We start from the raw sequence: 22598 nt of genomic DNA, 5'->3' as shown, positions 1-22598 counted from the left end.
GGGGAGGACGACGAGGAGGAGTAGGAGGAGGAGGAGGAGAAGGGAGAGGCGGGAGAGAAGGGGGACTGGGAGGGAATGCGTAAGGATGGGAAGGAGGTGGAAGGATGGGAGATAAAGGGATGGGAGGAAGATGGAGGGATGGGAAAAATGGAGAGGTGGGGAGAGATGGAGGGGTGGGAGATAGAGGGATGGGAAGGTGAAAGGATGGAAGGCTGAAGTCAGAGGGAGACAGAAAGATGGAAGATGGAGAGATGGGAGGAAGGTGGAAGGATAAAAGATGGAGAGATGGGAGACATGGAAGATGAAGGCATGAGAGGGAGGTGGAGAGATTGGAGGCAGAAGGATGGAAGGATGGGGAAAATGGAGGGGAAATAGAGAGGTGGACAGGTGGAAAATGGAGGGATGGGAAGATGGAGAGATGGAAGACTGAAATCAGAGGGAAACAGGAGGATGTAAGATAGAAGGATGGGGGAAAGATGGGAGGATAAAAGATGGAGAAACAGGAGAGGCAGAAGATGAAGACGTGAGAGGGAGATGAAGGGATGGAGGAGATGGAGAGACTAGAGACAGAGGGATGGGAGTAAGTCAGGTAGATGTAGGGAAGTGTTTTTTGGAAGACAGGGGAGATGATGGAAGTGCTGGCTCAGGGGGACTTGGACACCCTGTGGCAGCCTGGGAGTGAAGGGACAGGGCTGGCTTTGAGGGGGCCACCAAATCCACATCCCTGGCTCTGCCCCAGTGGTGCAGAAGGGCTGTGCTCCCACAGGGGCTGGGAAGGGAGGGGTCCCTGCAGGACTCAAGCACAACCCTGGGCAGACCCTGAGGGCACTGCCCCACATCTCTGCCTTGCTGGGAATGCATCAGGCCAGGGACAAGTGGCAAAGCAAGGGACAAACAGAACAAAACAGATTTCTGCACCTGCAACACGAATGGGGGCTACTCAGGAATTTGTGATTTAACACCATCATCTCATTTTTAACAGGAAATGGGGTTCAAGTCCTAGGAGGACAAGGAAACCAGAAGTAATCTCCTTCAGTAATATAATGACATTTTCTTTGCATAAAAAAATAACAAGCAGTGGTCAGAATATTTATGTCTGTGTCAACTGTGCATTTCCAAGGCCAATCCAAAATTTTCTGTAGCCCAAAGCCAAATATAGGTCAAAAGAAAGCTAATTTTGAATAAAGCTTTGAAATAACCCAGAACAATTTTATTGCCCAGACCATCCTTCCAGTGAATTTAACAGTTAAATTAGATACCCTTATGAAGATATTCTTACCTTCCTAGACTAATGGTTAAAAACTCACTCATCATGTAGATAAAACTGTTCCTAACTTCTCATTAGTGCTTAAAGGGAGGCCTTTTTTAATGAATATTATAGCTCACTGGTATTTTCTTAGAAATATGATAGTCAAACCATCTTTTGTTTTTTTGAAGCATTCCTTGCACAACATAAAATGCACCAAGTGCCAGGAAAAATAAAAAAGAAACTCCCAAGGAGAAGGCTCTAAGAGGATTTAAGGAGATTACCCCAGCCTTGTTTTGGAACAGGGGTAGAAGATTTACCACAGGTCTGGATGGGCTGGAGATGGACAGCAAGTGTGATAACATGGAGGAAGGAGAGGTTAATAAATCCCTTATTCTTCCTATTCATATTTTAGCACTTTGCCCTTTTTTTTTACACAAGGGCAGGGGCAGTCTGGGAACTGCCCTCAGGGGGAAATGGCTGAGTTTAATAATGAAGGTGGGAATAGAATAAATCCTGGTCACCTCTGCCAGGTGAGCATGGGATGGGCCTCTCCTGCCTCCTTTCCTTCTCCAGTAAAAAGAATTTTAGTTAACACCCCTTTTTCCAGGCAGGAAGAAGGGAAGTGGGCAGTGCCCTGTTCTGCACTGAAATAGAACCTGACAGCCCATCAGCCTATAAATAGTCCAGGACCTGAGCAGGAGAGAGGGCTGTCAGACCTGGCTAATCCCAGCTCCCTTAAGCCACTTTACCCCAGCCTGCAGAGGCTTACAGCCACAGCTGTGTGCCCACGTTTGGCTGGCACTGGGGGCAAAGGCCTTCACTGGACACATGTGGTCCTAGGGACCATCAAGCTCAACTGCCATGCCTGAGAGGAATAACTTTCCCTCTCAAAAAAACTGCGTAAATTTGCCCTTAAATGTTCAGCCCTGCAAAATAACAGAGACCAAGCCAGTGAGATACGAGGGTGGCTGAAGTTTAGCGCCCCGTCTCCCTCCATCTGGCATCAGATCCACATCCCTGCTGAAGCAATTCCCCTTCATCATATTGAGGCTTGATTCACCCTCCCCATAAACCATCACCAAATGATTTAGGGTGACTCAAGAAAACAGAAACCCCAATTCTCCAGAAGGGATGGAGCTGCACACAAACATGGCAGGGACCTCTTACTCCTTTCATCATCATCACCCCCACCCCATCCAGCCCCTCAGCCCCTGGGTTGAGATTTGGTGCTTTAAGCTAGGCTAAAATTTCCATTTGCCCAGACATAACAACAGGAATTTATTTTTTTCCCCAAGAGGCCTGCACAGTGTGACTGGACGAGGGAATAATCCGCAGTGTAGGTAATTTGTATGGATCTGGGATGCGAACACCCCAGGCTGCCTGCCTGGATTTGCCTGGCTCTGGGGGTGTTCCTGCCCCTGAGTGTTCAGCTCACTGAGCAGTTGTGTGTTTGTGGTTATAAAATGCAGCAGGTCTCCTCTGAAGGAGGAGGTTTGGGCAGGGCAGATGGCAGCTGTGAGGAATGCCAGCCCAGGTATTGCTCCAGAAGGGAGAAGTTGGGGCTTGGGCAGAGGGATGGCTGTAAATTGCTAATTTCTTTCTAGGCAAAGAAATAGAGTCCTTGAAAAGAAAAAGTGCAGCGTGGCCTCATGCAAGAGCCATTGGAAAAGCAGATCAGAGGTGGGTAGGGCAGTGCCCTCTGAAGGGCAGTTTGTGCACAGAGTGGAGGCTGTTAGGTTTCCTTCTTCCCGTGTTCCAGCTGTCAGCTCCTTCCACAACAGCTTTGGAGGCTTTGCCGAGGCTTTGCACCCTGACATTTCAGCATTTACCATCTGCTGGGAGTGAACAAGCTCAAAACACCAAGGCACTGACCATCCTCTCTGCTCGTGTACACATTGTGCATCCCATGGCAATCCTGACTGCTGCTGCACACAAAACAGGCATTCCCATTGCAGCTAAACCCCAGATTAACTGGTGTTAAAACAGGATGGAATTCCCTGCTGTACATCCCAGGGCTTTCTAGAGCATGTTTACCTGGGGCTGGCTTTGAGGCCAAACTCCCCAGGTCCTTGTGTTTACATGTCATGACCCTCACAATGCATTTACCTGGCAACATTCCTGGCCCAAGGCACCAAACAGGAAGAAACCATAGGGTGTAGAATCCCAAACTGGTCTAGAAGGGATTTCAAACATAATCTCATTCCAGCCCCACTCCCAGTGGCAGAAACACTTTCCACTAGACCGGTTTGCTCAAAGCCTCCTCAAACTGTCCTTGAACACCTCCAGGGATGGAGTAGATTTCATGGACTTTTAACATGAGCAGGTTTTTCAGCTCATGTTCATGTTGTAGACCTGGAGAGGAGATATAAAGACAGGATTTATGGGACAGAAAGGCAGGGGAAGGAGGAGAAAGGGAATATTTTGAGGTCCTGCACTCAGCACATGCTGCTGATACCTTTAAATTGGAAGCAGAGATTTAAAAATAAACTTTGGGAGCAGGAACAAGACATCCAAGTCCTCCAGCCACTTTGGCCAGCTGGGGACAGAGTCTGGTGTCATCCCTGATGGGACAGCAGAGTACCTAGTGCAGGGTGGGCTTCTCCTTAGGACCCACCATGGTGCTCACACTGCTGGGACCTGCCCAGTGGGGTTTAGTCAGAGCCATGGGGGGGTCCAAGGTGATCTGAGACAGCAGTGCTGAAAGGACAATGCTTAAAGGCTCTGAAAACTGTCCCCACCCATCCTGGGTGTCAGTGGTAGCACACAGCTCCAGGGGACGCTCTTCCAGGAACCTCTTTTCCACCAGATATCTGAGTTATGGGGTTGAGGCTGTGGAGGATAAAACTGCTCAGCCTGAGCTGCTGTCCATCTGGGAAGCTGCCAGGATGAACATTTCCATGCCCTGAAGTATCTTTTAGCATCAGGGAAGGAGACAAACACCATTTCATCCACATCTCATCAGGGACACAGTGACATTTCTGGTGCCTGCATGCAGCATCTGCGGGGGCTGTGAGACGCTGATCCCTTAAATCTCCCCATGAGCTGGGGATGGGCAGAGCCCAATCTAGGTCAAGCCCAAATGAAATAAGGCACCTCTGCCCTGTGGTTTAGTGCTGTTTGCAGGATGCTGCCTTGCCCCTGGACCATGATGGGTTTTCAGCAAAGATGTCTGGTGCTGTGTCAAGCTCCACCAGATTGATGTGCTTGTTTTGGCAGCTGTGCACATCTCCCAGTTAGGAAAAGCCTGATTAATCTCAGGGATGGATTTTCCTATCAAACCACAGCCACTGAGTGAAAAGAGCCCTGGCTGCCCATATCTTCTGATAGCTTTACTGGAAATGTTAAAGGAGATACCTGGATAACAGCATAAGCTTTGGATGCATCCAGAGGGTAAAAAGAGGATCAGGGAACCTAATGAGAATTTTTTTTTGCTGAACCAACCCCCATCAAAGCCCTAGGGTTTATATTGGTGAATAATTTGTTTTCATGTGGTGGTAGTGACTGGTAGTGGCTTCTCCCCTGATCTCACAAAGGAGTGGCTGGTCTGGGAGTTTTCTGCAGACATGGATCCTGCTCAGTGTTGCTGCTGGTCTCTGCAAGATGATTTTCCAGTTTTTTGAGAAGAACAGATGAACCAAAAACCAGGAACTTGTGGAACCAAGTTCACCACAAGCCTCTGGATTACAGCAGGCAGCTGTCATCTCTCTTCACCAGCTTTTCCAAATTGGAGACATCCCTTTTGCACAGCCAAATCAGACACTTTGTAACTCTCTAACTCTCCACAGTGTATTTTCAATCAGACTCAGAATTCTGGGGGTCCTGATGTCAATTCCCTGAGCACTTTGAGAAACTGGACTGCAGGTGAGGACAGCAGAGTTGCTCCCATCACCATGGGGACAGTGGTCCATGCCCTGATCTGACTTTGGTTTATTCTCCTGCCAAGGAGGCAGTTGTGTCTCTGCTGCACATGTCCCAGAAAGGCAGAGCACGATTTCCAGATGACAGGTAAAATATGCTGCTCCAAGCACTGTGCTTAAGGAAAGTTTTTCCCTGCATTTCCAGGACGTTCCCTTTTCCAATTTGAACTCGTACAGGCAGGGGAAGAAGTCCAGGCATTTCTATCAGGCCACAACCTGAGCATGGGCTTGGCTGCTCTGTCTCTGACCAGAGGGGGCCCTAATGTGGCATCTGGGATGAATATTTTGGGTATTTATTATCCATAGGTGGCAGCAGCTGCCCGTGGAGGGCGGACGCTGCCCTTATCCCAAAGCTGGCAATGAGTAACAGAGCCGGGAAAGGGCTGGGGAGGAGGAGGAGGAGGAGGAGCGAGAGAGGGAGGAGCAGGAAAGAAGGGCAAGCGTGAACGCAGGTCCTGGCTGCTCTCCCCTCTGCAGCAAGAGATCCTCGGCAGAGGGAGAACAAGGGAAAGGCCTCTGTGGGGCAGGATGAGGCTTTGTAGCACTGTAGAGAGCTCAGCTCCGTGGTACTGAGCAGGGTGCCCAGAGCAGCTGTGGCTGCCCCATCCCTGGAAGTGTTCAAGTCAAGTTGGACAGGGCTTGGAGAGCTGTGGATTAGTGGAAGGTGTCCCTGCCCATGGCAGGGAGTTGGAATGAGATAAGCTTTAAGGTTCCTTCCAAGCCAACCCAGTCTGTGATTCTACTGCTGTGCTAAGACTAAGCTCTGCATCTTACTCTGGAAGAAAATTGCTGCGTACTCCGGTGGGGAGGGGCTGCTGGGCAACCTTTTCTTGACCAAATTCCTGAAGCCACTGGGATGTCACATCCCTAGAAGGGATCTGGTGGCAGCAAGAAGCCATTGGGGTACCCCAAACACCCACTGATGCTGGTACACGTGTGCTGGTGGAGTCCAGAGGCAGCAGCTCCTTCAGCTCTGCAGCTTTGCCAGCTTCCAGAAATTTCTGCCAAGTTCAAAATGACACAAGGGCCTCACAAATGGCAGATAACAAAAAACAGTTGCCAGAAGCTAAAAGCCAGATTAAAAAAACAAACAAAAAAAAAACCAAACAAAAAAAACCCCAAACATAGAAACCTTGCTGAAAAGCAAACTGGAGAGAGTTGCAGTCCTAGGCTCTGGCCTAGAGCCTCTAATGAGAGGAAAACCAAAGAGAAAAATCTATCCAAATCTTGTCATCTGCTCACTTTAAAACTACCATTTCTTGATCAATATAAATGAAATGTATCTTCCTCTTTTCAACATGTCTGATATGAACAGGCTTTGTCCTGGGAAACCAGGCTGGTTTCTCCATCAATGTCCCCTGGCTGCTCTGTCCCACCCATGCTGCTCCTGCTGCATCATTAGGGAAAAATGGAATTGATTTTGAGAGGAAAAGCAGAACAAGGCACGATTTGCTGGAGACTGATCCCCCTGAAGTAGAAAAGCCCCGATTCACCCCTCATGGCTGTGGGTGCAGCATCCCACCCCCCGTGTTATCTGCTTAATGAGGTGATCCTTTAAAAGCAGCCCCAAATGTGGGTGTAAGTGGTGTCATTGCACAAAGGAGCTGGGGCAGGTTTCTTCATTTCTTCTCTATCATTAATTAAAGCAATTAGCCAGCTCAGGCTTGGTGGGGTGCACAGCCATCCTGTACCTGCTGGGGAGAATATAATCCATTATTATAGAATATAGTCTTTATATCAATACATGTAATTGCTCTGTACATGATTAGGGGGACAGAGAGTGCAGGAATACATCTCCATACTTGAGGAGGAACCTGAGAGATGACACAGGTTACACTCAAACAAAAGTGACTTATCATGTCTGAAGCACTGAATTTTTAGACTTCTGTCATTCCCTTCTGGGCCAGAAAAATCTCCCAAGCCTGTTTCCTGTAATTCTCCATGCTTTGTAGCCAGGCAGCTCTGGGAGAAAATGGTCTGGGAGTCTAAGGACCCTGAAATCAAATGATCAGACCCAGTCACGCAGCACAAAAGCAAAGCCTTATGCTGGGCATGAAAACAACCACGTGGCTGTTTAAACTGCCTGTTGGAATTTGTGTATTCAAAGTCCATCACAACCCTTAGCCAAATCCTTCCCTGGAAAGCGCTGAGTCAATATTATCAGTGGGGAAACTGAGGCACAGCTGGAGGAAGTCAGTCCCCAGCTGGATCACACATGTGCTTGTGCTGGCCCTTTAACCTCTGGGGTAAATTTTGGAAATAATCTATTTATTTACAGACTGGTGGTGCCAAGGTTTTCCCTGAAAGCTGTCCTGGGAGGGTGCATAGAGTGTCCTTGCCAGTGGCCATGGCACTGGTCAGTGTGGCCTTCTTCTTGGGTCAGCTGGGGACATGGCTCACATGGAGTGTCCCCATGCTGGGGTGCTCACACCCCACTGAGAAACACACCCGTGAGGGCAGCTCGGCCCTTTGCCTGCCCCATGAGCCGTGCAGGGAGATCCATGTCCTGGAGCAACCCAGGGCAGCCTCCCCTGGCACTGGTTCCTCATCCTGGTGATTAAAGAATAACTCCAGATTATTAAGGAAAAAACCAGACTGGAGAGGAATGAACCTCATTGCCTGGGTCTGTGACAAAACCACCTCAGGTTGGGATGTGGGCTCCCTTCTGCCATCAATCCTAAAAATGGTTAAAGCATCACCCCCCAAAAATGTTCTTTCCCACAGCTGTGCCCAAACTGCAAGGTTTTGCTGCAGCCCTCAGCGTGCTGGGCTGCAAAACTCTGCTCTGGAGCATTACTGAATTTCAGGGGAGAAAAAATGATCAACGTTTTAGGTATACCAACTACCAAACTGCCTTTCTGGAGATACCTTAAAGCTCTGGCATCTTTCTGAGTGTTTTGTTCTCAGCCCCATTTCTGTTCCAAACAGAAAGAAATTTTCTGTGAAGTTTCTGTTCCTCTTAAACATATCTGCTTCCTTGTACACACATCCATTGCCTTGGCTCTCCCAGACTCACATCCCACAAAACCAGTGGTTTCTGGAGCTGCTACCCAAACACGGAGGAGCTGATCTGTGGTGTGGGTTGTACTACGGCCATGCTGCAAGCTTTTCCTCCGAAATAAAGCGCTCTCTCCTAGAACCGATAAAGCCCAGCCAGCTCAGAATCCCCGGCATCCTTATTTATTCATTTTCCACGTTTACCCTCATGAAGCAGAAACTTCGGAAAGGGAGGGGAAGCACCTGCTGTGGGAGGGCGGGCGGGGTTTGGGATGTCGGGGGTGTTCGGGGGTGTCCCCTTGTCGCGGCCCCGCTGTCATTGGCGCTGCGGGCGGGGCGGCTCCTCCGCCCATAAAGGAGCGGAGCGCGGCGGCTCCGGCAGCGCCGCGGCTCAGGCCGTGCGGTGCGAGCGATCGGCGGCCCCCGTGCCGGACCCCCCTGCCCTGCCCTGCCCTGCCCTGCCCGCCGGAGCCCGCACACACTCCAGGTTTGCTTTGCGGAACTTCCCCCCGTGCCTCGGTTTCCCCGCTAAGGAGAGGTTGATTCTCCGCGCTGGCGCTCGGTGGCCGCCAGCTGTTGGCAGCTGTTTGACCCCCCTGAGGCTTTTTTAGGGCTTTCTGGGAGAATTAGGGGTCGGACTGTGGGAAGAGACAGCTGCTGGCAGGAAGGTGCTTTGTACCCGGCAGAGGGAAAGAACTTCTCCGGTTCAGAACTGGAGCTGAACCACATCACAGGTGAAGGGCAGCCAGGTTTGTCCCGGCTGTGGGTGATGGGGACGCTGCTGAGGACAGGCTGGGACCGGAACTTCTTGCAGGAACACGCTCGGTGTGTGCCCCAGCTCAAGATTTCTTTGCTCCTTATGCAACATCCGCCTGGGATTTTGTAACTCCAGATGTTGACCCAAGGAGGGGAGCTGTGTTCCTGCAAGAAAAACACCCGGGGAGGGGGGGGATCGGAAGGGGGCTGTGCCAGGCTGTGCTCCGGGCAGGCAGTTGAGTATGACGGAATTATTTTGGCTTTGCACGTAGCTCTTGGAGCTCTGTGGATTTAATCCGTGTGCGGTGAGCACCCGCCGCTGTTCCCAGCGCAGGGTTGCACATCCCGGTTCTCCAGGAGCCACGCTGGTTCCATTTACACCCCTGCAGCGTTCGGGGGTGCAGGGTGGGTCTGGGTGGGTGCTGACGGCTGCCTGTGTGTTCCCAGGTTTAGATCTGCACAAGAACCAAGATCAGGAACCATGGCATCCATCCCATCCAGCGGCTCGCTCATGGCCACGCACAACTATCGCAGAAGTAAGGGCAGGCTGGGGGCTGGGGTGGGGGTGAGCATGTGGGGGGCTCTGCCAGGTGTGGGGGGATGTGGCTGGAGCAGAGATGGAGCTGAGCTCAGGTCTGTGCTTTCAGCTGCTGCCCCATGTGAGTGTTTGGTGAGAAGAGGGGACAGCCAGCACTGTCCCTGCTGCTGCCCAGACCTCCTTTGGGCCCCCCAGCCCAGCTGTACCAGCTGGTGAGGGGGCTCAGATCTCCTTCGTTTCCTACTGGGCTTGTAGGGGATGGAGTGGACTGTTTCACCTTGCACTGTTGCTTCAGAAATGATCTGCAGAACCAGTCTGGGCAATGGTTGCTCCTGGTACCTCACTCAGGAAGAGTTTCTGGTTTAATGGGTTGCTTAAACCAGAGGGAATTAAAGGATTCCCCCAGGATGAAACAAGCAGCAGGCTTGTAGCTGTTGTATGGAAAGTGCATGGATTATACACAGGAATTTGCATCCTCTTGGTCTCAAGTCATCTGCAGAGGCCTCTCAAAGGCACTAAATTTTGTCCTTGGGGTTGCAGATTTTTTCCTACAGAGGTGTTCAGGTGTTTTCCTGCTCCCTGCAGTTGGAATCTCCCCAGTGTTCCCGTCCTAGTGGTTTTTGCTGGCCTGGTGCTAAACTGGGCAAGTGGTGGAGTGAGTTAGTGGTGAGGCTGAGCTGTGTTTTTCCAAGGCTGTGTTTTCCTTCTTGTGGCATGACCATTGGTCAGCAGTGGTTCTGATGGCCAGGATTTTTCCACAGGGCGCCTGAGCTCCACATCCAGCACCAGCTCCTGCAGCTCAGAGTACTCTGGGGAGGTCATCCCCCATGGCCCAGGTAAGTGTCACCTGTCCTGCCTCGTGGGGACTCTGCTCCCAGTCCCTCCTTGGGAAATCCTACTGGAGGTGAGCCAGCCTCTCCTGTGGGATGAGGGTGAGGTGGCCATGGGGCTGCACTGACCTGGGCTGTCCCTGCCATGCACCATTCCTCAGACCTGCCCAAGTCTGACCCCGGCCAGTGGTGGGCCAGCTTCTTCTTTGGGAAGACAACTCACCCAGCCATGACAACGGTGTCAGAGTCCCAGGAGAGGTGAGTGCTTTGAGGTGAAACAGGGGAGCACCAATGCAGCACGCAGGGCACTGGGGGTGTCCCTGCTGCATCCCCATTCTGACCCAATGCACCAGGTGCATGCCCAGGGCTGCCACCCCTTCGCTGCAGGAATAAATGCAGAGCAGTAACGCCGCATTCAGGGCTTGGCAGGGTTGCTGACTCTCTCTGTGCCGTGTGTTGCAGCCTGGGAGCCCTGCGGGTGGCCACAGGACCGGTGGCCTGTGGGCTGGTGGCAGGAGCAGGACGGAGGCGCCACGTCAGCGAGTCCAGCGCGGGACCCTCGGTGTGAGCGGGCACTGCCCCGCTGCCCACCCCGGCGGGCACAGCCCCTCCCTGTAGAGTAGCTGGCTGCTCCAAGCACCGGGTGCTGCTTTCTGATGGAAAGGTGCAGCAACCCTGACGATTCCACTCCAGCCTTTTTTACTCCCTCCCAGTGTAACTAAGCCCTCTCAAAGCAGACTTGGTAACACGTTTTTATTACCTTAAACTTGTACAATGGCAATGAATAAACTGGAGCAGCCTTTTAAAACGCTGTGGGTTGTTCTTTTTCCGTGGAGGGGGGAGCAGAGCGGTGCTGGTGGGGCTGGACAAGGACACAGCACAGCTCCTGGCAGCAGCAGCAGGATGTGGTGGTGGCACATGCCAGCCTGACTCACCAGGCCCTGTGTGTTCTGCATGTGAGCCGGATCTGGCTGGGCTGTGGTGGTGCTGCAAGCGCCTTCCCTCACCCTCTTCTCTCCTTACTTGGCTATGCAGCTGTCCCTGCTGGCACTGAGCTTGTTTTGTTCCCCAAACACACTGTCCTGTGCTGCTTTGGTGGCTCCAGGGGTAGGAGTGAGTGCCAGGGCAGGTGGGGCTGGGGGAGGGATTTGAATGCACAGCTCCATAATGAGGAGAGAGATAAGGCTTGCTCAAGACATTCATTTTGTGCATCTGGAGCTCCTGGTGTGGATGGCAGCTCACAGGCTGGGTTTCCAGCCCTGGATCCCAGCTGGCCCTTGTGCTGCACTGCCCCAAGTGCTGCTTTGCCTGATTTTTGCCTTCAATTAGTCAGTTTGGCTGTTTGATCCTTGTGTGACCAGCCTAATAGCTGGGAAAACAAGATCCTGCATGAAGGGAGCGCCTTTATTCCTGCTGGAGGCAAAAAAACCTTGCAGAGGTTGATTTAAAGGTGCCAAATGTTCCTGCTCTGCTTCCAGCCACAGCATGAGGTGCAGGGCTGTCCCTGTGTGCACCAGGCAGCTGAGGCCATGGGACCCCTGAGCCGTGACTTTTCCTCCTGGTGTCCCATGCTGGCAGGACAAAGGGCAGGGAGCAGCTGGGGGCAAGTGGCTGCTCTGCAGGGGCACCCAGGGTCACTCCCAGCTCTGTTGTTTCTGCAGTGGAAAGCACTGAGTAAGCTTTTCAGTGAGCTCTGCTTCCCCAGGCACTGGTCCTTGTCTGTGGGGCAGGGAGTCTGTGTCCCCTGTCCCTGTCAGGGGCCAGGGTGGCACTGGCACCTCTGCTCCCCCTGTGTCAGTGTGTGCATCCAAAGGGAATGGCTTCAGGGCTGTTCCAACAGTCTGCACACACAGTTTGGACCCCAGGGGCTGCCAGCACCCTGAAGGTGACCCCATGTCCATGGCAGCAGCTGATCTGATGTGACTTCCAGTCAGGCAGCAAACTGCTGTTGCTGTGGGGCTGCACATCCCAGAAAACACATGGCAGCCTTTAAACTTCACAAAACAGGAAAATCAAGATAAAATAAACCCTTTCTGAGTAAGACAAGGCAAGGTGGGCTGGCTGGCTGGGATGTGTTGTTGTAGCACCACACCAGGGTCTTCCCAGGCCCCAGAAAAGCCCTTTGGGTGCTGCTCAGCCCCAGGATGCCTCAGGGATCTCCTCTGCTGCTGGTTGCCAGCAAAAGCCACATCTTTTGGAGAGACAGATATTTTTTTCCAAGCCTGGAAATCAGTGTGGACACACAAAGGTAAAGTCAATATTGCTGTATTTGCTTGTTGGTCTTGTGATCATGGAGGGACAAACCCATCAACTGTCCCCAGGCACCCAGGGCAGGCAGTGACAGAGCAAAGGTGTCAATCCACATCCCTGGCTTTCATCTGGGCACATTCCCCAGCCTGATCCAGCTCTAAGTGAGCTGCTCTGTGATGCCATGAGCACATGGATGCTCCCCTGTCCAGCTTTCGGGTGCTGGATGAAGGTTAAGTTCATCCACTGCTCCAAGGTGGGTTGGATTTACAGCAGGGACTGCAATATCTGACAGTGTTCTGCCCATGGTTCCCTGTCCAGTGAAGCAAAACTGCCTGGAAAAGCCCTGCTGAATTAAAGGCTGTTTTTTTGAATGTGTGTGAAGTGTCACAGACTCAGACTCCTCTGCTAGGAGTGAAGATCCCCCCAGATGTGCTCCCAGGCAGCTTCATGGCATTTCTGAGAGCAAAGCCCTAGGCCTTGCCTTTTTTGCTTGGGATTAAAAGGCTTTTAGTGCCTTTCTCACCCTTTCACAGCCTTCAGACATATTTTGGAAAAGCATCTGACAGCCAAGCAAATTTATTTTTGTTCTGTTTCCATCTCCACTGCTGTGGGTGTCTCTCTTCTCAAGTAACAAGTGATGAGAGAAAACTCTCATTTCACAATTCTATGGAACAGCCTCAGATTGTGCCAGGAGAGGTTTAGGTTAGGATATCAGGAACAAATTTCCACACTAAAAGAATTACCAAGCATGGGAACAGGCTTTCCAGGGCAGTGGAGTCACCATCCCTGGAGGGGTTGAACAGACCTGTGGATGTGGCTCTTGGGGACCTGGGTCAGTGTGAGCCCAGCAGTGCTGGGGGAATGGTTTGACTTGATGATCTTAGAGGGCTTTTCCAACCTATGGTTGAACCTGTGGAATCTATGATTCCAGCTGATTTCCTGTGTCCTCATGTTGCTGCTGTGGTGGGACAGCAAGGGAAACATTGTGCAGCAGAAGCAAGAGGATGAAAGGGGCTCCCCATGCACTGCACACCTCCCTAATCAATCCCCTTCTTTCTGTAGGGCTTGATATTGGAGGGGCAAGCACCCACCTCCCATGGAATCAACTCCACAGGGACTGATGTCCCCACTCTGCTCCCCCAATGGTGTTTTAACTGTTGATTAATCCACATATTTACTAAAAACTCTCTGGTGCTTTCTGCTCACTCGTCCCTTGCAGCAGCCCTCGTGCCACCCCACCGCCTCCAGTGAGAAGTATTTCTTTACATTCCCTGCCTCTTGCTGCTGGGGGTTGTTTTGGTTTGGTTTGTTTCCCTCCAGCAGCTTTGCTTCCCCCTCACCCTTCAAAGGGTGATGTGGGACCTTAAAAATAGAAATGAGCTGTGCAGCTGAAATACATCGGCTTAGCCTGAGGCTGCTTCCAAATGCCACTGGGTCAGGGCTCCGGTCCCTGGATCCGCACACGGGCACATGCCAGGCTGCAAATGCAGCAGGACAGACCTGTAACAGCAGGATTTGCAATGCCCTCTAACAATAGGATTGGCAGTGCCCACTCTGGAGTGGTTCCAGAGGGACTGGGACCTCAGCGTTCCTGGGGTGGATTTAAGAAAAAGCCTGGTCCAGTTTTGGGGGGAGGGCTGCAGTACCCAGCTCAAGCTGAGCTCCTGGGAGAAAAATTTGGGTTCTTCTCTCCCCCCACTCCCAAGTTTATCTACTTTCAGAAAACAAGTAATGACTCTGAGAAGTGCTAAAACCCAGCAGACCGTGCTGGAGGACAAACTCGGGCTGTGGATTGGCTTTTCATGCAGCGCAGGAGGAGGAGGAGGAGGAGGAGGAAGGAAAACTGCTGTGGGCAGCACAGTGTCATCACGTCCCCATATTCCCTGTCCACATCCCCAAGAGGTCACTGTGACTGCTGAGTGAGCTGGTTCTGGGCCATGTGTCTGACGGGCTGGTGCCCTGCCAGCCCTCCTGGCGTCTCCAGGTACCCACCATGGATGGCTGTGTCCCACACCACCCCCATCACCCCACGCACACCCTTCTCCTCCTGCTGATTTTTGAGCTCCATCTGGTGGCAGCCAGACCTGCAAATTTACTGTTGTTACTCTATTTGAGCAGCCTGGTCTCGTGGAAAGTGTCCCTGTCCGTGGCAGGGGGCTGGAACAAGGTGATCATCAGGGTCCCTCCAGCCCAAACCGTTCTGTGGTGCAGGAGCCCCTCCGTGCCTGCACCAGGAATGTCCCTGCCCTTCCTCAGTGTGCCATAGCCCTTCACCTGCTGGATGTGGCTTCAGGCTTTCCTTTCCTGCCTGGGCTGTACCTAGGTGTGCTCTCTGCTCAGCTGTTTAGTCAGGCAAGTGTTTGTGCAAGGAGGGAATTTCCTCTTGCAGCCACGTCCAAACCCAACCTGTAGCTTTTTCCATCTGGGAACACTCTAACCATGAGCTGCTGCCTTTCCAGGACAGGGCTGCAGCTCTGTGGACATGAACAGAGCAGGCTTCATCCCACCCCTAAACCACATTCCTGCCTCCCCTTTCCAGGCCCCTCGTGCTTGCAGACTTGCTCAGCCAACAGCCAGACTTGTTTCTGCTGCTCTGCACAGCACGGACCCTGCCCAGGCATGGGGAGTGTTGCATAAACTTTATTAACTTTATAAATTCCAATGTTGCTGTTGTCTCAGTCACACTGGTCACCTGCAAAGGGCCAAAATGGGCATGTCAGGAGGAATTCTAAACCTCTCCCAGCTGCCTTTCACCCACAGCCTGTCTGCTCCTGCCACCAGTGCCACAATTTTGGTAGGGCTCCAAAAGCCCTGCTCAGGCTGCCTCTGCCTGCACCAGCCTGGAGACTTGGCATTGCTCCAATTCCTGCTTTTCCAGGTGTTCTTCCACTGCTGCCAATGACAGTCCAGCCTCTGGGAGTGTTCATGGGCTGGAGCAAACCCTGTCCTGGCTTGGAAGGGACCAGAGGTTCAAGGTCCCCCTGCAATGGCATATGCTGGGGTTAGGGGGGAGCTGGGGGTGGTGGGAGTATCTCTTGGCTTGCCCAAGGTGGGATAAAGAGCAAAGCAGGGTGGTGCAGGGTTTTGCCTTTGCTGTCTGCACCTGGGATAAGGAAGCATTCAATATTAGAACACAGACATTCATTTTTCTTGGAATAACCACACGATGGTGGAGTGAGACAAGGATCCAGAGTGGAGCAGCTCAGTCAGGAGCTGACTGTGTGGAGTCCTTGGGGAATGTGGGACTGCTGTCTGGGAAGGGGGTGGCAGAGGCACACAGGGGTACTTGGGTGAATAGAGTCCAAAGGGACACATGAATGATTTTATCTGTGGTTGCAAGAGTGGGACTGGTTGCAAATCAGTGCTTCCCTGAACCTACCCTTGGTGGGTTCCTTGAACCCATCCCTGGAAGTGTTCACATCCAGGTTGGACAGGGCTTGGAGCATCCTGCTGTAGGGGAAGGTGTCCCTGTCCATGCCAGGGGGGGCTGGACCAAGTTGAGCTTTAGGGCCCTTCCAACCCAAGCCATTCCATGATTCCTGGGAGGGAGTGGAGCAGGGTGCTGAGGGAGGAGCATCCAGCCCTGCAAGGACTCCTGTGAGTGGATGCACACACATTTATTGATAAATACACCGAACACACACTACAAGATAAATCAAGCAGAGCCACAACTGAACATGAACTGCAAACTCTCACGTTTGTGTGGGGAGCAGCAGGGACCTCCCACCCTATTGAGTGAAGGAAGATGTAAACTTTGAGTGATGCCTCCATGGGGCTTCTCCAAACTTCCACAGCCAAGCACTGGCAACGAGTTCTCCACAACTTGTTGTTTCCTCCCTTGGCCACCTCCCTGCACCCTGACTGTGAGGGACCACAGGCTCTTTTCTGGGGAATGTGCTTTCCTTGTAGCCCTGTCAGGGGGCAAACCAGAAGGAAGGAACTTCTTGGCAAGAGCTGGCCTGGAGGGGCTTGTGTGGGAAGGATGGTGGGAAGGGGTCCCTCAGGAGAGGGAGCTGAGCAGCCGCCTGTAGATGAAGCCCAGCTTCTCCCTCAGGGCCAGGAAGGTGGGACGCTCCTCCGTGTTGCCACTCCAGCACTCCAGCATGATGCTGTAGATCTCGGGGGGGCAGGGGCTGGGCCGGGGGAGGCGGTAGCCCCTGGTGATTTGCCGTACGGTTTCTTGGTTTGTCATTCCTGCAAGGAAGGAGAAGATGCCCCTGACTGTGATGTTCCCAAAGGATGCCCTGAAGGTACACCTGCAGTGGCCAAGATGTCACTGGTGGTGCTGTGAAATGGTGTCTCTCTGCCAGAGGGGTGATAGAAAAGAGGATGTGGGAGATCCAGACCAACTTGCTGCCCCTTGCTCCTGCACCCACTCTGCAACCACTGAATAGCCCTTTAAGCCCACCCCTAAGTGGACAATAACCTGCTCATGCTCCAGGAGCTGCTTCCATACCCATTAGGAAAGGGACACTATAACAATTCATAACCCTCTGGCTTTTGGGGACCACGGGCAAGCTGCCCAGCAGTGGATGGAGGGCACAGGAGTGTGGCAGCAGCCCTACCTTCATATGGGATCTGTCCATAGGTGAAGACTTCGTAGAGCAGAATCCCATAGGACCAGACGTCGGACTTGAGGGAGTAGGTGCGGTAGTTGGCTGCCTCCGGGGCCGTCCACTTCACCGGGATTTTAGTGCTGCTGCTGGTGGAATAAATGTCATCCTGAAAAGCAAGGGGAGACAGGACATGAGGGATGGGGTGAACAGCACAGACAAGGCTTTTGGGGATGGCAGGGAATGCCTCCATCATGGGACAGCTTTATGAGCTCGAGTGGTGGGAGGGAGGGACCACAGCATCCCCTGAACTGACCTTGAGGAGCCGGGCAAGTCCAAAATCAGCGATTTTGCAGGTGAGTTCTTCTCCAACCAGGATGTTTCTGGCTGCCAGATCCCGGTGGACAATGTGCTTCTCCTCCAGGTACCTCATCCCATCCGCCACTTGGCAGGCGATGTTGAGCAGGTGGGAGGTGCCCAGGGACTTCCCTTCAGGACCTGTTAATCCAGACAATCACTGGGGGCAATCTACCAACATTTATTTTGGGTGTTCTGGTTTGGAAGGAGACCCTGTGCTGGCAGTGTGGGACATGGGGAACATGTAAAACCTCAAATTTGTGTTCCTGCCTAACTATCCTGGTTGTTCTGTGTGGGAAGATCATCACAGCCGTGTGCTTCTCGGGCATGGGACAGAGGTGAGCTCTGAAGAGCACCAAGGTCACAGATATCCATGGCTTGTTGAAAGCCAAAGGTGACCTTCTGCCATTCAAATCTCCCTGCAGGCCTCTCAGCCTGTTGTAGCTGTGAGCTCCAGCTCCTCAGGGCACTGAATGCTGCTGGAGCCCCAACCAGAAACAAGGTCAGTGTGGGTGGGAGGGGGAGTACCCTGTAGAAAAACAGGTCTTGGTGGGAGCGGTTTGTTTTGTTTCCTTTCAGGACTGATTGTGCTGGGTCAGGAAAAGAAAGGCCAAGAAAATTAAACTGGGTGATGAGTGGTCCATGGCACGTTATGAGCTCTGCACACGCACAAACCCATGGGGAGGTTTGGCTGCTTCATTCCTAAAGAAGGTGGAGTTGCCCAAACACAGCAGGAGGATTCTGTGCACTGGTGGGAGCTGGCAGACCATGGGTAGGTGGAGGAGGGATGAAGGTCCCTACCAAGGGGCCTGGGCTCCCAAGGGTTGATACAGACCCAGCCCACACAGATCATGCCAGACTTTGTGATCCCAAGAACATCTCCACTAACTGTCCATGGATTGTTCTGCATTAGCACTGATCAAACAGGACAGAAACCAGGCTGGCACTCTCTGAGGGTCCCCATTCAGATTCATAGGGTCGCTCTGAGGCCCAGGAAGCAGTGACCCAGGATCCCCCACCCCGTGGGGCCAGCACAGCACTCACTGTTGAGGTAGCTGTGGAGGTTGCCTTTGCGCATGAGCTCGGTGATGATGTACACGGGCTCCTCCAGGGAGCACACAGCGTGCAGCTGGATCAGCTTCTCGTGCCTCAGGCGCTTCAGGTTCTGAATCTCCTTGGTGAAGTCTTCTGCTTTCATGTCAGCTGTGGGAGAAAGCCAGCACAGCCCTTGTGAGACACTTTCTCATGTAGACATTGGGACTTCAGTGCCTCCAACTGCGATGAGGACCTTTTTTACCTCCTCACAGCCCATCCCTGCTCTCAAAGCTCAGGTCTGCACAACCTGTGTCTCAGAGCCAAAGAGATATTTTCCATGGGGCTTTGGATCTTGTTTCCAGGATCATAGTCCCAACAGGACTTGATTTATCACAAACCCATTTGATTGATGTGATGTCACTTGTCACACACCCACTGGCTGAAGCCATTTTACAGGGATGCAGCCCAAGTCCAGAAATATTCCAGTGGCTCCTCACCAGGTCCTACTGCAGTTTGCCTGATAAAACAGTCACAGTGGCCAAGAGGGTGAGGAAATAAAGGAGGGTCAATGATAATGGCAGTGAATGAGAGACTCAGCTGGCTGCTAACATCTGATTTCCCACATACCTTTAATGATCTTGATGGCCACTGGCACCGTGTTCCTCCACAGCCCTTCCCACACCTCTCCAAAGTAGCCCTCTCCCAGCTTCCTCCGCAGGGTGAACTCCCAGCGCGGGCGCTCCCAGCCGTCCCTCTCGGGAGGAGTCTGCCAGATAGACATGGAATGGCACACTCGGACCAGCCAGCCAGGAAGGACCTGCTGGTGGAGCCTGCACCAGCCCTTGGTGCCCACAGAGGAGCAGGACGTGGTGCTCCAGCAGCCAGGGGCTGAGCCTGAGCACTGCCCTTCCCTCACTGCGGGCACAAAACACGCGGGGCATCCTCTGCATGAGCCCTGCTGGGACCCCGAGTGTGCAAGGAGGAGAGTTGGAGGCCATATGAAATACCAGGAGTTCAAGTCGTAATTCACTCCTTATCAGACCTCAAAAGTGGCTTTTCTCCATCTCCACCAATAAATAAAATTCAGTGAATTCATATTATTGCATATTATGGCTGATTCAGACTTTAGCTCATTAAGCATTTCTTTTATCCCACACCTTTCAATTTCACTCTTGGATTATTCGCATAGTTAATTGCTATTTCCAAGACATAATCAGTGGATGGAACTCTAATCAGGAAATGAGTTGGCAATTTGGGATTAATACTGTAATTAGACTTGTGAGTGCTGCGCTAATTGGTATGAAAACTTCATAAAAGCTATGTGTTTTGTCTTATATTCTCAGGAAAAAATTGCAAGCACAGGTATTTTGAGATTCCATATTGAAGGGGATGGTAGCAACTTGGTTTCCAGTCTTTTGAGATGGACAAGGTATTTCAGAAAATTCTGTGCCTTTTGGCTGGTCAAAAATACCAGCTATATATAATGTAAATTTATGTATATAAATTATATATAAATATATATAATTATAATTATGTATATATATATATATAATTATATATAAATATATTTTGTTTATAATATAAATGCCATGCCCAGCCTGGACATGGCTGATCAAAGGTGATGCTGGCAGCTATACTAATGGTGGTCTTTAAATTTAGTTTAATAAAGCTCAAAACCCAAACGGGCAGACGAATTATTTCTAATTCTTTATCTAATCTAATCGAATTAATTATTTCTAGTTTCCCTCGTTCCCCTGTCCATTTTCCCACTGCGGTGGCGGGGATGAGTGGTGCTGGTGTACGCACCGCAGGGCTGCAGGGCTGCAGCAGGGGGCTCTGGATGACCTTCCAGTTCTCCGTGTAGAAGGCGAGGAGCTCTTCCATGCTGGGAAAGGGGTGTCCCCTCTGGATGTAGAGGCTGCCCCTGGGGCTCTTGCAGATTCGGAAGTGGCTGACCTTGGCGTGGTTGCGCACTGTGGGGGATCCCAGGTCGGGGAAAATTCACCTCGTGTAAAGATCAGGCCCTCCCCACCTCCCTGCTGACTCCACCCTCTCTCCTTTAAAGATTCCGAGTCTTTTAATAAAGCTAAAGGAGCACAACTCTCCCCTGAACTGTTTCACCCCCTCCCTTCTGATCCCACCTCCTGGCCCAGAGGACTCCTGGCCATTGTGAGCCAGCCTCCTTTGGACCACAGAGGTGATGCTTTGTTATCAGGGATAATTGATAAGCCTTATTGATGGGAATAATTCCACCATAGACTGCTCAGAGAACAGTGGAGCTGCTCAAAGAGGATAAACCAGGGGTAGCTGTGACTCCCATAATTCAGTGACTGATGGTGGGATGCAGAGTTTGCCATGAATTTCCTAGGATTATTTTTATGAGGATAAAAGCAGGTCATATTGGCACTGCCTTATCCAAAACCCCCTGAATTCAGATTCCAGTATGTAGGAGCAGCCCAGGCCCTGGTAATCTGGAGTGGCAGCATATTTTTAAACAACCCTCAGATGACAAAAGCTGCTGGAATGAAATCCTGGGAGTTAGTGCCACGAAACCATCATTAAACTGCAGTGAAATGTTTATGGCATTCATACCCCAGACAGGAGCCACGCACTTTCCTTTGCCACAGTGATTCAACAATCCGTCCCTGCTCCGTAAACTTTCCCCTTGGACTCAGAAAGCAGCCCATTCCCTCCAACAAGGTGCTGAAAAGTGCTTTGAATGTATTCCCATTTCTCACCCCATGTTAAGCAAGCCAGGAGCTGCCCCTAAGGAACAGGCTGCTTCCTTTCCCTGTGCTAATTTTATCTGGATAATTGCCACAAGGTCACCTGAGAGAGAGTATTCGCCCTTGCTGCTCTCGCTGTCCCGGACGAGGAAGGAGCCGTGCTGGTTGGGAGGCGAGAGGAGGAGCTGCTCCGCTTCGTTTCGGCTGATCTTGCTGAAGTACCAGCTGGGGAGCAGAGCAGAGGGGTCAGAGCAGGGCAAGGAGATGCTGCACACATGGGTCTGCACCCATTTCAGGGGATTCTGCACCCTCTGAGCTGGGGAGGCGGAGCAGCAGCTGGGATCCCAGTGTTTGCTCTTCCCTACAGCCACCAGAAGTGGCACAGTGGCTAGTCCATGTCTCAAAACCTGCAGATGTGGCTGTCTGCACCAGGGCTGTTCCTCTGGGTGGGCTTTACAGGCACTTGCTGCAGTTTATTGCAGCTCACTGCCTACAGATCATTTTACAGAATCCCAGAATGGTTTGGGTTGGGAGGGACCCCAAAACTCATTTCCTTCAACCCCTTGTGCCATGGCAGGGATGCCTTCCATTAGCCCAGGCTGCTCAAAGCCCCATCCAGCCTGGTACTAACACCGCCAGGGATGAGGCATTTCCTCCACCAGTGTCTGGACACTGCTCTATCAAGCTGTCCAAGTCTCAGCTCCATCCCAAACCATGAGGTTTGTCCTCTTGGGCTGACAGCCTGCTGTAAATAAAGCACCATGCAGCTGGTGCTGTGTGGAAGGTGCTCTGGTGAGGCTGTCCCCGTGTCCTGCCATGAGAGCAGCATCTGCAGGCACAGGATCCCTTTGCACTTCTTGACCTGCGGCTCATGGGCAGGACCGGCTCTGAGCCCATGAGCAAATGGCATCCGTGAAAACATCTCTGGCAATTGCCTTTTCCTGCTCCAGCCATGCCAGTGCTGCTTGGGGACTTCACAGCACCAGGCAGGGGGGAGGACCCAGCCAAAGCCCTTTTCTGTGTCACATCACTGAGATTCATCACTGAATTCCCGTAAGGAAAGGCAGCTTGGCTGGCTGGGTCCCGACGCAGCGGGATGCACAGGAAGACGCAGCTCCATCCAGCCTAAGGCCACCAGGACGTGAGAAGCCAAAAGTTTCGTCATTAGCTGGGATCACCGGCGTCTGAGAAGCCGCGCAGGAAATTATACGTGATGGGGTGAAGAAATTAGCACCCAGCTCCGACCTGCGGCTCCGCGGAGTCTGTGCGCTCACGGCTCGCTCCGGCTGGGAAGCCGGGCACGTTCCTGCTGCCTGCCCTCCCACGCCGGGGAATCGCCCTGGTCCCTGTCCTCAGCATGTGGAACAGCTGGGGAACAGCTGCTCACCGC

At 52.2% G+C, this 22598-nt stretch overlaps 2 protein-coding genes across 3 annotated transcripts in view; one reads left to right on the top strand and one right to left on the bottom strand.

Annotated features, from left to right (window-relative positions):
* Nucleotides 1-8531: 8531 nt before the first annotated feature.
* PPDPF (pancreatic progenitor cell differentiation and proliferation factor) lies at nucleotides 8532-11095 on the top strand. Of its 2 annotated transcripts, none has more exons than XM_015647256.3 (5): nucleotides 8532-8650; nucleotides 9367-9455; nucleotides 10219-10293; nucleotides 10449-10545; nucleotides 10750-11095. In XM_015647256.3, the coding sequence occupies exons 2-5, from the start codon at nucleotides 9401-9403 to the stop codon at nucleotides 10853-10855; spliced, it is 333 nt and encodes a 110-aa protein (XP_015502742.1). In that variant the 5' UTR covers nucleotides 8532-8650; nucleotides 9367-9400; the 3' UTR covers nucleotides 10856-11095. The 2 variants fall into 2 exon arrangements, with proteins under 2 accessions (XP_015502742.1, XP_015502744.1); XM_015647258.1 differs by lacking the exon at nucleotides 8532-8650 and adding an exon at nucleotides 8775-8897.
* Nucleotides 11096-16130: 5035 nt separating this feature from the next.
* The window catches only part of LOC107213062 (tyrosine-protein kinase Srms-like), an 8988-nt gene continuing 2520 nt past the window's right edge, over nucleotides 16131-22598 (bottom strand). The window contains exons 2-8 of the mRNA XM_015647083.2: nucleotides 21312-21433; nucleotides 20289-20455; nucleotides 19110-19248; nucleotides 18492-18650; nucleotides 17407-17588; nucleotides 17103-17259; nucleotides 16131-16731 (exon numbers count right to left, since the gene is read on the bottom strand). Of these exons, the coding sequence (XP_015502569.1) occupies nucleotides 16538-16731; nucleotides 17103-17259; nucleotides 17407-17588; nucleotides 18492-18650; nucleotides 19110-19248; nucleotides 20289-20455; nucleotides 21312-21433 (1120 nt within the window). The 3' untranslated portion in view covers nucleotides 16131-16537. The remainder of the gene's footprint in view (nucleotides 16732-17102; nucleotides 17260-17406; nucleotides 17589-18491; nucleotides 18651-19109; nucleotides 19249-20288; nucleotides 20456-21311; nucleotides 21434-22598) is intronic.

This window comes from Parus major, chromosome 20, assembly GCF_001522545.3.
Source record: "Parus major isolate Abel chromosome 20, Parus_major1.1, whole genome shotgun sequence".
Classification (NCBI taxonomy): domain Eukaryota; kingdom Metazoa; phylum Chordata; class Aves; order Passeriformes; family Paridae; genus Parus; species Parus major.
This window is presented reverse-complemented; position numbering and strand designations above follow the sequence as displayed.